At 43.0% G+C, this 12,634-nt stretch overlaps 1 protein-coding gene across 6 annotated transcripts in view; it reads left to right on the top strand.

Annotated features, from left to right (window-relative positions):
- Positions 1 to 12,634, top strand: part of IL1R1 (interleukin 1 receptor type 1) — a 129,666-nt gene that overhangs the window by 96,702 nt on the left and 20,330 nt on the right. For 5 of the 6 annotated variants that reach the window (XM_047067526.1, XM_047067525.1, XM_047067527.1 and 2 more), the window contains 2 exons: positions 2,222 to 2,358; positions 5,958 to 6,021. In XM_047067526.1, coding sequence (XP_046923482.1) covers positions 5,964 to 6,021 — 58 coding nt within the window. In that variant the 5' untranslated portion in view covers positions 2,222 to 2,358; positions 5,958 to 5,963. The remainder of the gene's footprint in view (positions 1 to 2,221; positions 2,359 to 5,957; positions 6,022 to 12,634) is intronic. The other variant, XM_047067528.1, reaches the window with a different exon arrangement.

Raw genomic sequence — 12,634 nt, 5'->3', positions numbered from 1 at the left:
GGGCTGACCAGCCGAGGCCTCCTGTCATGCCAGGCCCTGGCTGACTACCCTGGTTGGGCATCAGCACCTCAGTGCACGGCTGGGTCTCTGCACACCAGCTGGAAGCTGCCATGGAGAGGAGGGTAGGCAGGGTGGGAAATTTCCTATGGAACACAGACATCACTGCACCTGCGGGCAGGATGGGAGCATTGTGTTAGGGCTTGTTAATTTATTGGGAGCATTAATCCTTTCCCCTTCCTTAGACATTTTTTTTTTATGTGGAAAACGCATCTGAAAAATAACACAGTGGAATAAATACATGACGGTTTTTATTGTCAATATTTTCTAAAAATATTTTGAATTTTACTTATAAACCAATTTCAAAAATCACTGCAGGCTTTGCTCAGTTGCCTCTGAACAAGGGAGAGTGACTTGGCGGGTATCCCTTCTGGCAGGAATCGCTCCCAGTGTCTGGTCTGCTCCGTCTGCTGCCCCCCAGCGTCCTGCGTGGCTTCCTGGCTGTGCGTCCTTTGTGTAACCCCTGAAGTGGTAGTCTTCCTTGTCCAGGGTGGTTCCCTTGCATTTCTTTTCTCTGAGTCACACTGAGTACCTATATTCTATCCTTTCTCCCCCTTGCTTCAAGGCCAGATTTCGTGTAGTCTAATGTGAAGATAGTGGGTGGGTGAATCCCTTCCTCTCTCCCTCCCTCCCTCCCTTCCTTCCTGAGCTCTTACCACATGCAAGGTGAGTAGGATGGGCCCCTCCTCACAGGAGCATGGGAGAGGTAGAGGGTCCTCTCTGTACCTTTCTCTCCCGGCCCAGGTAGGGAAGGCCAGCAACTGGGGCGAGCCACCACTGCTGCCCGAGCCCTGGGTCCCAGAGCCAGAGGTCTGAGGCATGCAGTGCCCTGTGCCCTATGTGACTTGTGGTCCTGGCCATTGAGGGCAGGGGCCTCTACAGGGCCCCTGGGAAAGGCCTGAGGTCAGAATCGGCTCAGAGCTGGTTGGACATCACAGAAGAAGCAGGTGGACTGGGAGCAGTAGAACGAAGTGACAGCCCTGAGAAGCACTGGAGAGGCGTGGCGGAAGCGGAAGGCAGCGTGCTTGCAGATGGGCAAGGAGAAGACCCTATAACCCAAACAGCAGAGGATGGGAAGTGGAGACAGAATATAAAAGTTCTTTTAAACAACTTTCTGGGGCAAAGAGGAAGAGGGAAAGTGAAGTGGTTTAGGGGAGGTGGGAAGTCAATTCTGCAAAAGATTTCCTGGACTTTCCAAGTAGATTCATTCCTCTTGCCCATCCTCTCCCCGCCCCCCCGCCCCCCCCCCCACCTCTATTAATTTCTCTGACATTCCCCAGGTAATTGCCCCCTGCTGCACTCATTTCTGGGCCATACTCCTGGAGACCGAGAGGGCACTGTGCTTAGGACAGGGGGCAGGAAGATCAGGGAGTCTTTGATTTTGTGTTCTGTGTGATTCATGTGGACAAGCCACTGTGCCTCTGACCCCTTCACGTTATGCTGTATCTTCTCATAAATCTAACGTGAATAATCAGGCAGTAGTTAGTCTATTTAACCTAAGCAACGTGTTTGGTGTTGCATTAGGCTATTTTATTGATTGGACATTAAAAGGCCTTATGCCTCAGTCTTACCAGCATTTCCAAGGCCTAAGGAAATGACAGACCTGAAGAAAATGTCAGACTCCAACATATTGAAAGTAAACCGTAAAACCAGGGAAAGGATTGTGGAATGTCTACAGGACATAACAGCTCAGCTTTTTGGAACTTGTTTCAAATTCTGTAATTTGGAATGCAGGTGTATCAATACACTTGATGTAAGGAAGGACTCCCAGTGTGCCTGTTCTTACAAGGGACCTGTTCATTTCTTCCTGGCATCTGGGTCTTTCTCTGAGCTTTCTTCCCCAAGTGCAGAAAGCGGTGAGATCCCCACAGGTGGCTCCATTTTTCTGCATCCCTGAGGCTGGCAAAGAGCCAGGTTGTATGTGGTTTTTTTTTCCCAGAAGGGATGGTGGTTGTTCACCTCTTGGCATCTCTCACGCCTCTGATTCGATCTTCTGAAACCGTCGTCTCAGAGGACCGTGGGGCATCTTGCTCTTTAAACGTATGGCGCATTTTTCCAGCTTGTTGTGGGTTTTTTGGACACCTCTTGAGATCTGTGCAGTGGTCGGTCGGTGACTAAGCCTCCTCAGTCGAGCTTACACTGGTGTGTGTGCTTCCTTCCCCAGGTAGACTCACCCCTTAAAGATGCTGACTCCATCCTGAGAAGCAGGAGCACCTCACACACCAGTTCACACCTCTCGAGGGGCGAGGGGCTCACCGGCCTTTTCTCACAGACAGCTGCAGTCTTCAGCCTCAGCTTCAGGTGATCCGGGCATATCTCTCATTGTATACCGAATATTGGACAGCTGTCCGGACATTTTCCTTTGGGTCAGCTCCATGGTTTTATCTGATTTCTGAAGGGGTCTGTGGCCGCTCTGAGGGTCACTGCTCAGTCACTTTCCCAGTGACCAGGTCACTTACCTGTCACTACGATTACGACCTGTGTGATGATGGCTCCCAGTGCTCTGTATGCCCTCCAGTTCTGGCACATTCCAGGCCTTGTGTCCATGTCGCTCAGCTTTCACCCCTCACGGGTTCTCGGTCTCTGTTGGAGGCCACACTGCTAGCTAGCCACAGGAGACCCAGGCCCAGTCGTGCTGTGAGTGACACCCTTTGGGCATCTCCTCGGGTTGTCTGTGGGTCCTGGAGCCTGTCCCCCTTTTCCGGCCTGCCCATTGCTGGTCTCCACCTGAATGAACAGGCGCTGGTGCATCCCAGACCCCCTCTGTCACCCTTCTTCTCGCTTGCCTCTGACTGGGTCTCAGATACACCCCATCACTGCCGCTGGCTCACCGCCCCATGCCCTCTCGTCTGGACTCCCTTTCACAGCAGCCTGCTCTCCCCGCCAACCCTCTTATCTCTGGTTTGTATTCCACGTGGGTGCCAAGATTTCTATAAAACATGAAAATCTGATCGCACACCACCCTGTGGCTTAAGTGATTTTCTTTTTTGCCGCCTACAAATTGCAGTCATCTCCACAGCGAGACTCCGTGTTCTGGGCACTTTGGGCCTCCCCAGCTTTGCCTCTCAACTTCCCACCTTTGGTTTATACTCTGATACAGGACGGGGCTGATCTCTTCCACGGGCTCCCCACCGCCTCCTGAGGTTCAGGTAACACCTCGTCCAAGAGCCCTCCTCCAGGCTGAGTTAGGGCCCCGGGGGTGGACACCCCTGCGTCATCATGTAACTCTCTCCAAGTAATTCTCTACAACCCTACGAGTAATTTGGAATTAGATCCTGAGATACAGTCTATACATAAAATTCACCCGGGCATCTTTCTTTTCTTCCCTGTTCAGTAATCACACAAGTCAGATCTTGTAACTGCATGGAGTAATAGCTGGCACTGTTCAGTTGGTTCCTAGTGCCTTTATATTGTTTCAGAGAAAGTAACGTGAGTAGTTGATTGGCCTGGACCTGGTCATTGGGAAATCATGTAAACCTTTATTTTTCTGCCTCTCTATCAGGGAGACTTAAAACACTTCCACAGAGCTACAGAAAGAGCTAATAAGCCAGGCTGCTAATAATCTGAATATAGTTTAAAGGCAGTATATAGTGATAATAGCGCGATTAACCTCGGCTAACTTGGGAGAAGGCCAGTTTACGTGAATGAAATGTCAGAATTACAGGATATTTAAGGAATGCAGTCTTACTGCTCTGAGGTAGGTTTCAAGGCTTGAACCAGGCTTAAGGATCATAGTCTTCATGCTGGGGGTAAAGTGGGGAGACTATAAATGGGAGCATCTATCATACTGAGAAAGTCTTTCTTTTTTTTCTCTCAGCATTTATGAAAAAGCACGTTGTGACATTTTTTAATGCGTTTTAATACCACTTCTTAAATAGAACATTTTTCAGGTAATATTTAAATGATTGCACGTCATTAGTGTCTGAATTAGTGATGTCTTAGTTACAATATGTTTTGTGCTTGCAATTAACTTGTAGCCTCAGATAATATAGACAGATTTCATCTCCTGTAAAAATTAACAGACAGGTGTTGTTAAAATGTGAAATTGCATGGTTTACTCTGGACATTGCCCCTAAAATTGGGTTAGAGGGGAGAGCTATTTCTTTTGTTAATTTTTTCATTGTTCCATGCAAATTTATTAAGGGCTTGAGCTCCAAGTGTAGTGGCATTCTGTGGGGGCAGTGAGGGGCTTGTCATGGTGCCTGCCCTCATGATGCTTCCTGTCCTGGGATAACCACAGTAAGATGTGCCGGGAGGGGGCTATGACCTGCATGAGCACAGAGGAGGAAGGCCCAGCCGGCCTGGGGGTCTGTCAGGGATGATGGTGATGGCGTTGAGACCTGATAGATGAGGGAGGTAGCCAGGTGAAGGGAGGAGGGACTAGGGAAGGCAAAGTCTCTGAGGTGAAGAACAGGCCATGGACCGCAGTGGGGGACAAGGAGGCGGGGCAGTGAGTCTGAAAAAGAAAGTCAGAGCCTTGGCACAAAGAACCTGTATGCACTTGCTAAGAAGTTTGGACTTTGTTGTGTGCACTGGGGGGCCAGTGGAGGTCTTTTGAAAAGATCATTTGGTAACTGTGGGTCTGTGGGCTCTCTGGATGAGGGGGAAGTAGTATGTCCACAGGCAAAGAGACCGATGAGAAGTCTGTTGCCATAATTGATCCGGGCAGGAGCTGGTGATCGCCTGAGCTAGAGGCATCGGCAGTGGGTGTGAGTGAACAGGGCCACTTGATAATGGTTAGGGTGGTTAAGAGAGCAGCTCTGGGGGGGGGGGGGGGAGTGGTAGATTCAAGGTCATTGGCCTAGATCTCTTGTTGGGTGGGAGTATGTGTGGCCTGTGCAGGGCAGTGCTGTGCCTGTCATTGAGGTGGGGAGAAGATGAGTTTGGGTGGGGGCCTACTGAGTCTGAGGTATTCACGGGCCCTCGATTTGTGCGGAAGTTCACTGGAGGTGTGAGACTAGAACTTACTGTATGCCCTGTTCAGGAGCACCTACAAGGAACATTCAGAAGGAAGATGAGGCTGTCCTGAAAATTAACTTCATTGGGGTTTGAGAAGTTTAGAAGAGTAGGAAAAATTGTTTTTTTTTCTTTTTACATCCAATTGATATGATTTTAGTGACATTGTTTTATTGATGAGGCAGTGGGCACGTTTTCTTTCCAGTATCAATCAAGTACCTGATGTGGTTGCATCCCACATGTAGCCCTATAGTTGACAGATACCTGTTGAGGCCGATGCTATGTTGGTGTGGTCTTCTAAATCACCCAGGGCCTATGGAGTCTTTTTTTTGTTTTGTTTTGTTTTGTTTTGTTTTTCCTTTGTGACAAGACAAATACATGCTCACTGTAGAAATTTTAAATAGCTTCAGAGAAGCGAAAACCATTTATTTTCTATATATGTTGTTACTATTTTTTTAAAGTCTTTTTTGGGGCATCTCTACTTAGGTATACCATTTGGTACCAACGATTTAGTATCTTACCTTATAAAATGAAGGTGTGACCTTTCAGCTGGACCTGGGAGTATGGGAAGACTTTTGCAAGTGGGTCCTAGCAATAGGATACATTCTGGGTGAGGAACAAATCCACACAAGTAGAAGCAAGCTGGTTTAGGGCCTAGTCACTTTGGATATAGCATAGATTACCTTGGGGGGAAATTTGAGTGGGAAACAAGGTGGGAAATGAATGTTGGGGCAGATGATGGATGCTTTCTTAACCTTAAGTTGTTTGACTTTGTCCCCACTTCTGTCCAGAAGCATGATCACATTGATGCAGGGCACTAACCCATCAGTGTGACTTGGGGAGGAGGGTGGAGGCAGGTGGGAGTTAGCATGTGTGGTTTTAGAGATTTTTCTGGAATAGTGACATTTTTATTTTGGTTTTTCTTCCATTTCTGTCTTTTCCAGGAGAATATGAAAGTGTTACTCAGGCTTTGTTTCATAGCTGTACTGATTTCTTCTCTGGAAGCCGGTAAGTAAGCATTTCCTTGTGTTCCTGTTTGCTGAGGAACTCTATTATTTAGAATTCATGAAGTACCTTCTGTGACAGAGTCATTTTTTTCTCTCCTGTTCTATTGAATCTGTGACCTCCTGGCCGCAAAACCGTAGTGCTGGATGTTCCTTCCTCATTCTCTCACTTATGGAACAGTAGACTGGGGCACAGTGAGCTTACAAGCCCAAGCTCACGTAGCTAGTGTCAGAGCAGGAGCTAAAGTCCGGGTCTCCAATGTCAGGGCCAAGCCTTCTCCGACTTTGTTGCTGATTGAAGAGTGTGATAAGGGAAATCCTGGCTCTCATTCACAAGAAGTATCAAAATTCATTATGAACCCACAACTGAACTGAAAACCATCATAAGACAGTTCTTTGTTTTCTCGATTTCTTCTTTTTTTTTTTCCTTTTTTCCTCTTCTTACCATACTGCAAATGCATTTAGCCCTTACTGTGTGCTAGGCTCTAGGTGCTGGGGACACAGTGAATAACCCCAATAGAAATATCTGCCTGCATGGGGTTTGCATTCCACTAGGGAAGAGAAACAATGCATTAGATAAGTAAGTATATATTATGTCATATGCTAAGAAGCATACATAGAAAAAAAATCAGGAAAAGGATATATAAAGTTTGGAGACTGGGGTGGGCAGAAGGTTAAAGATTTTGATAGTGTGGCCAGAAAAGGCCTCACTGAGAAGTTGACCTTTGAGTCAAACCTGAAGTGGGGGGAGGCAGGAGCTATATAGATATCAGGTTGGGAGTGGAGAAACATTTCAGACAGCATGTGCCAAGGCCCTGAGGCCAGGAGTACTTGCATGTTCTAGGAACTAAAATACCAGTGTGGTTGGAGCAGAGTGAAAGGTGAGGGATGTGATAAAGGCCGAGGTCATGTGGATAATGGTAATGGGGGGAGGATGATGGAGGGTTGTTTGTGTAGAACCCATAGACCTTTCTAAGGATCTTGGCTTATACTCTGTGTGAGATAGAAAACTGCAGGGTTCTGTGTTCAAAACCAGAGAGATGATCTGACTTCTATTTTAATAGGATCATTCTGGTTCTTACATGGTGAATAGATCGTGGGGAGGCAAAGGCAGAAACAGACCATTTAAGAGCTGTTGCAGTGATCTAGGCAAGGATTGATGGGAGCGTGTTCAAGGGTGGCAAGGAGAAGTGAGAAGTACTCAAAATTTGGGTATATTTTGATGATAGAGCCAACAGGATTTTAAGATAAATTGGATGTGGGTATGAGAGAAAGAGAATCATGGCTGACTCTAAGGGTTTTGGCCTGAGCCAAGTGCAAGGTGGAGTTGCCCTTGATGGGGCAGGGGAAGATCCATGTTCAGACCACACATGTTAAGTTTAGCTCCATTCCGTGTGGAAATAGTGACGTTGACTAAGCAGTCCAGAGCCCAGGGGAGAGTTCTGGGCTGGATATAAAATTGGAGACCTCAGAAAGCAGCTGGTACTAGAACCATGAGACGAGATGGGGTCACCTGAATGTGGTTGGAAAAGATTAGACCTTCAAGGACTCAACACTGTAGATCTCCAAGGTTGGTGGTCAAATTTCTACTCATCAGAGACTCAGTGAAAGACAGACCTGAAATGTAGTAGAAGAGAAGCAGACAAGTGTCCTGAGATCCAAGTGAAGAAAGCGTTTCAAGGATGAGTGGATCATAGGTGTCAAATGCAGATACTTAAATAAGTTAAGTAAGATGATATCTTAGAGTTGTTTATTTGATGTGTCAGCTTAAAACTTACAGATCAGAACAATGTCAGTAGAGTGGTGGGGCAAATCCCAGATAAACAGAACAGGGTGTCTAGCTGAGACCTTCTTAAAGTTTACTCTTTTTATCATACACTGTTTTTGCTACCGCCATTCCTAGTAGCTAAATATTTAGAAGTCCTCACAGGGTACTATGCTAACCTGTCCACTTTTATCTCTTTTTTTTTTAATTTTTTTAACGTTTATTTATTTTTGAGACAGAGAGAGACAGAGCATGAACGGGGGAGGGGCAGACAGAGAGGGAGACACAGAATCGGAAGCAGGCTCCAGGCTCTGAGCCATCAGCCCAGAGCCTGATGCGGGGCTCGAACTCACGGACCGCGAGATCATGACCTGAGCTGAAGTCGGATGCTTAACCGACTGAGCCACCCAGGCGCCCCTGTCCACTTTTATCTCAATTTTATGTTTTTTTTTTCTAATGTTTAGTTATTTACTTTGAGAGACAGAGAGTGTGAGCAGGGAAGGGTCAGAGAGAGAGGGAGAGAATCCCAAGCAGGGTCTGCACTGTTGGGGTGCCCATATTCCTTTGAATTCGTATTTTTGTATTCTTTGGGTAAATACCTAGTAGTGCAATTCCTAGATCTTAGGGTAGTTCTATTTTTAACTTTTTGAGGAACCTCCATACTGTTTTCCAGAGTGGCTGCACCACTTTGCATTCCCGCCAACAGTGCAAGAGGGTTCCTTTGTCTCCACATCCTCGTCAACACCTGTTGTTTCTTGTGTTGTTGAGTTTAGCCACCCTGACAGGTGTGAGGTGACATCTCATTGTAGTTTTGATTTACATTTCCCTGATGATGAATGACGTTGAGCATTTTTTTTCACGTGTCTGTTGACCATCTGTATGTCTTCTTCGGAAAAATATCTATTCATGTCTTCTGCCCATTTTTTAATTGGATTATTTATTTTTTGGTACAACACCACTCTGTGACTTTTCCAAGGAGCTTCCAGTCAGGTAAATTCATGGCAGTGCTCTAAGAATAGGACTTTCTGGTCTCCTCTTGAAAGCCTGCTGTTTTTCACAGCTGTTGTGTTTTCCAGGCTTCTGTTTTCAGGGCTAGAGTGGAGCTGGGAAAAGGGGATGACAGTATTTTAAGTTACAAAGACACATACTGTTCTGTTCCACTGAGATTTAGCTGGGTTGTTATTAAATAAATGTGTTTGGTTTTTTTTGTTTTTGTATTTTTTTTAAGAGAGAGGGAGTGGGGGAAAGGCAGAGAGAGAGAGAGAGAGAGAGAGGGAAAGAGAATCTTAAGCTGGCTCCACACTCAGCATGGAGTCTAAAGCAGAACTTGATCCTATGACCCTGAGATCATGATCTGAGCCGAGATCAAGCAAGAATCAGGATGCTTAGCTAACTGAACCACCCAGGCGCCCTTAAATAAATGTTTTGATTATTGGAAGCCTTTGATGGGAAAAAATTTCCAGTCTTATTTCTGAGACTTCTATTCCAGTGACCTATTTATCTGTATACCAATACTGCACTGTCTTAATTCCTGTGGCTTTATAATAAATGCTGAAATAAAGCAGTGTAACTTCTTAAAACATTTTTAAAAAATCAGAATTGTTGACTCATTCTGTATGAATTTTAGAATCAGCTTGCCAATTTATACAAAAAAAAATCCTGCTCATATTTGGAATGAAATGGAATTGAATATAAATCAATTTGGAGGGAAGTGACATCTTGACAAAATTGATGCTTCTGACCCATGAACAGATTATACATTTCTTCATTTATTTAGAACTTTATTTTAGCAACATTTTGTAATTTTCATTGGATAGGTCTGAAGCATCTTTTGTCAGATTTATTCTTTAGTCGTATCTTTTGACGCTATTAGAAGTGATATTTTAAAAATTCAGTTTTCGGTTATTTTTTGCTTGTGTATACAAACACATTTAATTTTGCATATTCATATCCTACAATTTATTAATCCTTCCAGATCTTCTGTAGATTTCATAGCATAGTCTACACAGATGGTCATGTTGTCTGCAAATAAAGACCTTTTTCTTTCCCCTTCAATCTGGATGCCATTTATTTCTTTTTGTTGCCTTAATGTACTAATTGGATCTTCCAGTATAATATTGAAGTGGTTACAGTGGACATCCTTGCTTTGTTCCTAATCTTACTATATGATTAGCTGTAGGTTTTTCACACCTGTCTTTTATCAGGTTCAGAAAGTTCCCCTCCATTTCTAGTTTGCTGAGAGTCTTTATCAGGAATGGATGTTGGATTTTGTCAAGTGCTTTTTCTGCACTGTTGAGATGATCATATAATTTTTCTTTTAAAAGGTGTTCAAATATGGAATTTCATAGAGTTTTTAAAAGAGGTGGATCCAACTTTGTATTCCTTTGATGTTATGTACATTATAATGCATTATCCTTTTTTGATGTCATTGTAGGATTCAGTTTGCTAAAATATTTTAAAAACCGTTTACATCTATGTTCACAATGAGGAGTGGTTTGTGGGCTTCTTTTTTGGTCGTGTCTTTGTTTTTGACATTTGAATACTGCCGAGCTCAAAGTAAACCAGAAGTGTTATTGACTCTTCAATTTTCTGGAAGACTATATAAAATCGGTGTTATTTCTCCTAGTGAAGCCATGTGGGCCTGAAGTTTTCTCTTTGGAAGTTTTTCGAGTACAGATTTACTTTATTTAGTATTTACAAGTCTCTTTGGGTTATCTTTTTCTTCTGAGAAGTTTATAGTCAAGGAATTTGCTCACTTTATTCAAATTCTTAAATTTACTGGTATAAGATTGTTCATAAGATTTTCTTATTATCCCTTTAAAATATTTGTAATAAGAGATGTCACCCTCTTTTTTCCTGATCAGTGGCTAGACATATATCAATTTGATGGATTTTCTGAAAGAACTAGTTTTTGGTATCTTTGACTTTATTATTTTTCTGTTTTTTATTTCATCAGTTTTTCTCTCAGATCTTTTGGGTATATATATTTTTTCTAGTTTCTTAAGTGGAAACTGAAGTTAGTAATCTGAGATCTTTTTTCTTCTGTAGACATTTAGTGCTGTCTTCTTTCCTCTAGGTACTGCTGCCAGTGCATGCCACAAGTTTTGATATGTTTTGTTTTCCTTATTCAGGTTAAATTACTTTCTATTTCCCTTTTTCTTTCTTTTTAACTCATGGGTTATCTGGAAGGGGTTTACATCCTTCAAATATATGGGGAATTTCTAGATTTCTTTCTATTATTGATTTCTAGTTTAGTCCCGTTGTCACCAGGGAACATACTTTGTCTAATTTGAATCCTTTTGAATTTATTGAATATTAGATTATGAACAAGAATATGATAAATTTTTTTGTGTGCACTCAAAAAGAATGTGTCTTCTGCTCTGTTGGGTAGAATTATCTAGAAATATTGATTGCACCAGGGGTGCCTAAGTGGCTCAGTTGGTTAAGCATCAGAATTCAACTCAGGTCGTTATATCACAGTTTGTGAGTTCAAGCCTCGCGTCGGGTTTTGTGCTGACCGCTTGGAGCCTGAAGCCTGCTTCGGATTCTATGTCTCCCTCTCTCTCTTTGCTCTTCCCTGACTCATGCTCTGTCAGTCTCTCTCTCAAAAATAAACACTAAAAACAAGTTAAAAAAATTGATTATGCCAAATTCATTGACAGTGCTCACATCTTTTATATCATTATCATTATATGGCTGTTTTACTTGTTCTATCAATTATTGTGAGTATGGTGTTGAAATCTTTGACCGTAATTGTGAGTTTCTTTATTTCTCCTTGAAGTTCTATCAGGTTTTGCTTTATGTATTTTGAAGCACTGTTAGTAGGTGAATAAACATTTAGGATTACTGTGTACCTCTTGATAAATGACTCCTTCATTGTAATGAAGTGGCCATTTTTATCCTGGTAATGTTCTTTACTGTAAAATTGGATAATATAATAATCATTCATACTTTCCTTTGATTATTATTATGGTAGATATTTTCTCTTTTTTACTTTTAATGTATTTGTGTCTTTATACTTAAAGTGTGTGTATGTGTGAGAGTGTGTGTATAATAGGCAGCATATAGTTGGGTCCTTCTTTCTTTATCCAGTCTAACTATCTTTGCCTTTTGGTTGGGGTATTTAGACCATTAAAATATTTTAATATGATTATTAATACATTTGAGTTTAATTTAGGATCATATTTTATTCTCTCTTTGTCCTATAAATTCTTTTCATTTTTGTTTCACTTTTTTGCTGCTTTTTGGATTGAGAATTTTCATAATTCATATTTATCTCCTATGTCTGGCTTATACTAATAACTTGTTTGTTTGTTTGTTTGTTTTTTCCAACGTTTATTTATTTTTGGGACAGAGGGAGACAGAGCATGAACGGGGGAGGGGCAGAGAGAGAGGGAGACACAGAATCGGAAACAGGCTCCAGGCTCCGAGCCGTCAGCCCAGAGCCTGACGCGGGGCTCGAACTCGCGGACCGCGACATCGTGACCTGGCTGAAGTCGGACGCTTAACCGACTGCGCCACCCAGGCGCCCCACTTGTTTGTTTTTAAAATAACTGCTCTCAGGATTATGGTATCCATCTTTAACTTACTGCTATCCACTTTTAAGTGATACTATACTATTTCAGTTATAGTATAAAAAATTTAGAACAATATGCATCCACTTCTCCTTTATTGAACTTTGCCTTATTGTTCCCATATATTTTACTTCTTTTTTTTTTTTTTAATTTTTTTTTTATCATTTATTTATTTTTGAGACAGAGAGAGACAGAGCATGAACGGGGGAGGGACAGAGAGAGAGGGAGACACAGAATCGGAAGCAGGCTCCAGGCTCTGAGCTGTCAGCACAGAGCCT

This window comes from Lynx rufus, unplaced genomic scaffold (assembly GCF_022079265.1).
Source record: "Lynx rufus isolate CCGP_SWC_20201006 ecotype Redwood Valley unplaced genomic scaffold, mLynRuf1.p SCAF_8, whole genome shotgun sequence".
Classification (NCBI taxonomy): domain Eukaryota; kingdom Metazoa; phylum Chordata; class Mammalia; order Carnivora; family Felidae; genus Lynx; species Lynx rufus.
This window is presented reverse-complemented; position numbering and strand designations above follow the sequence as displayed.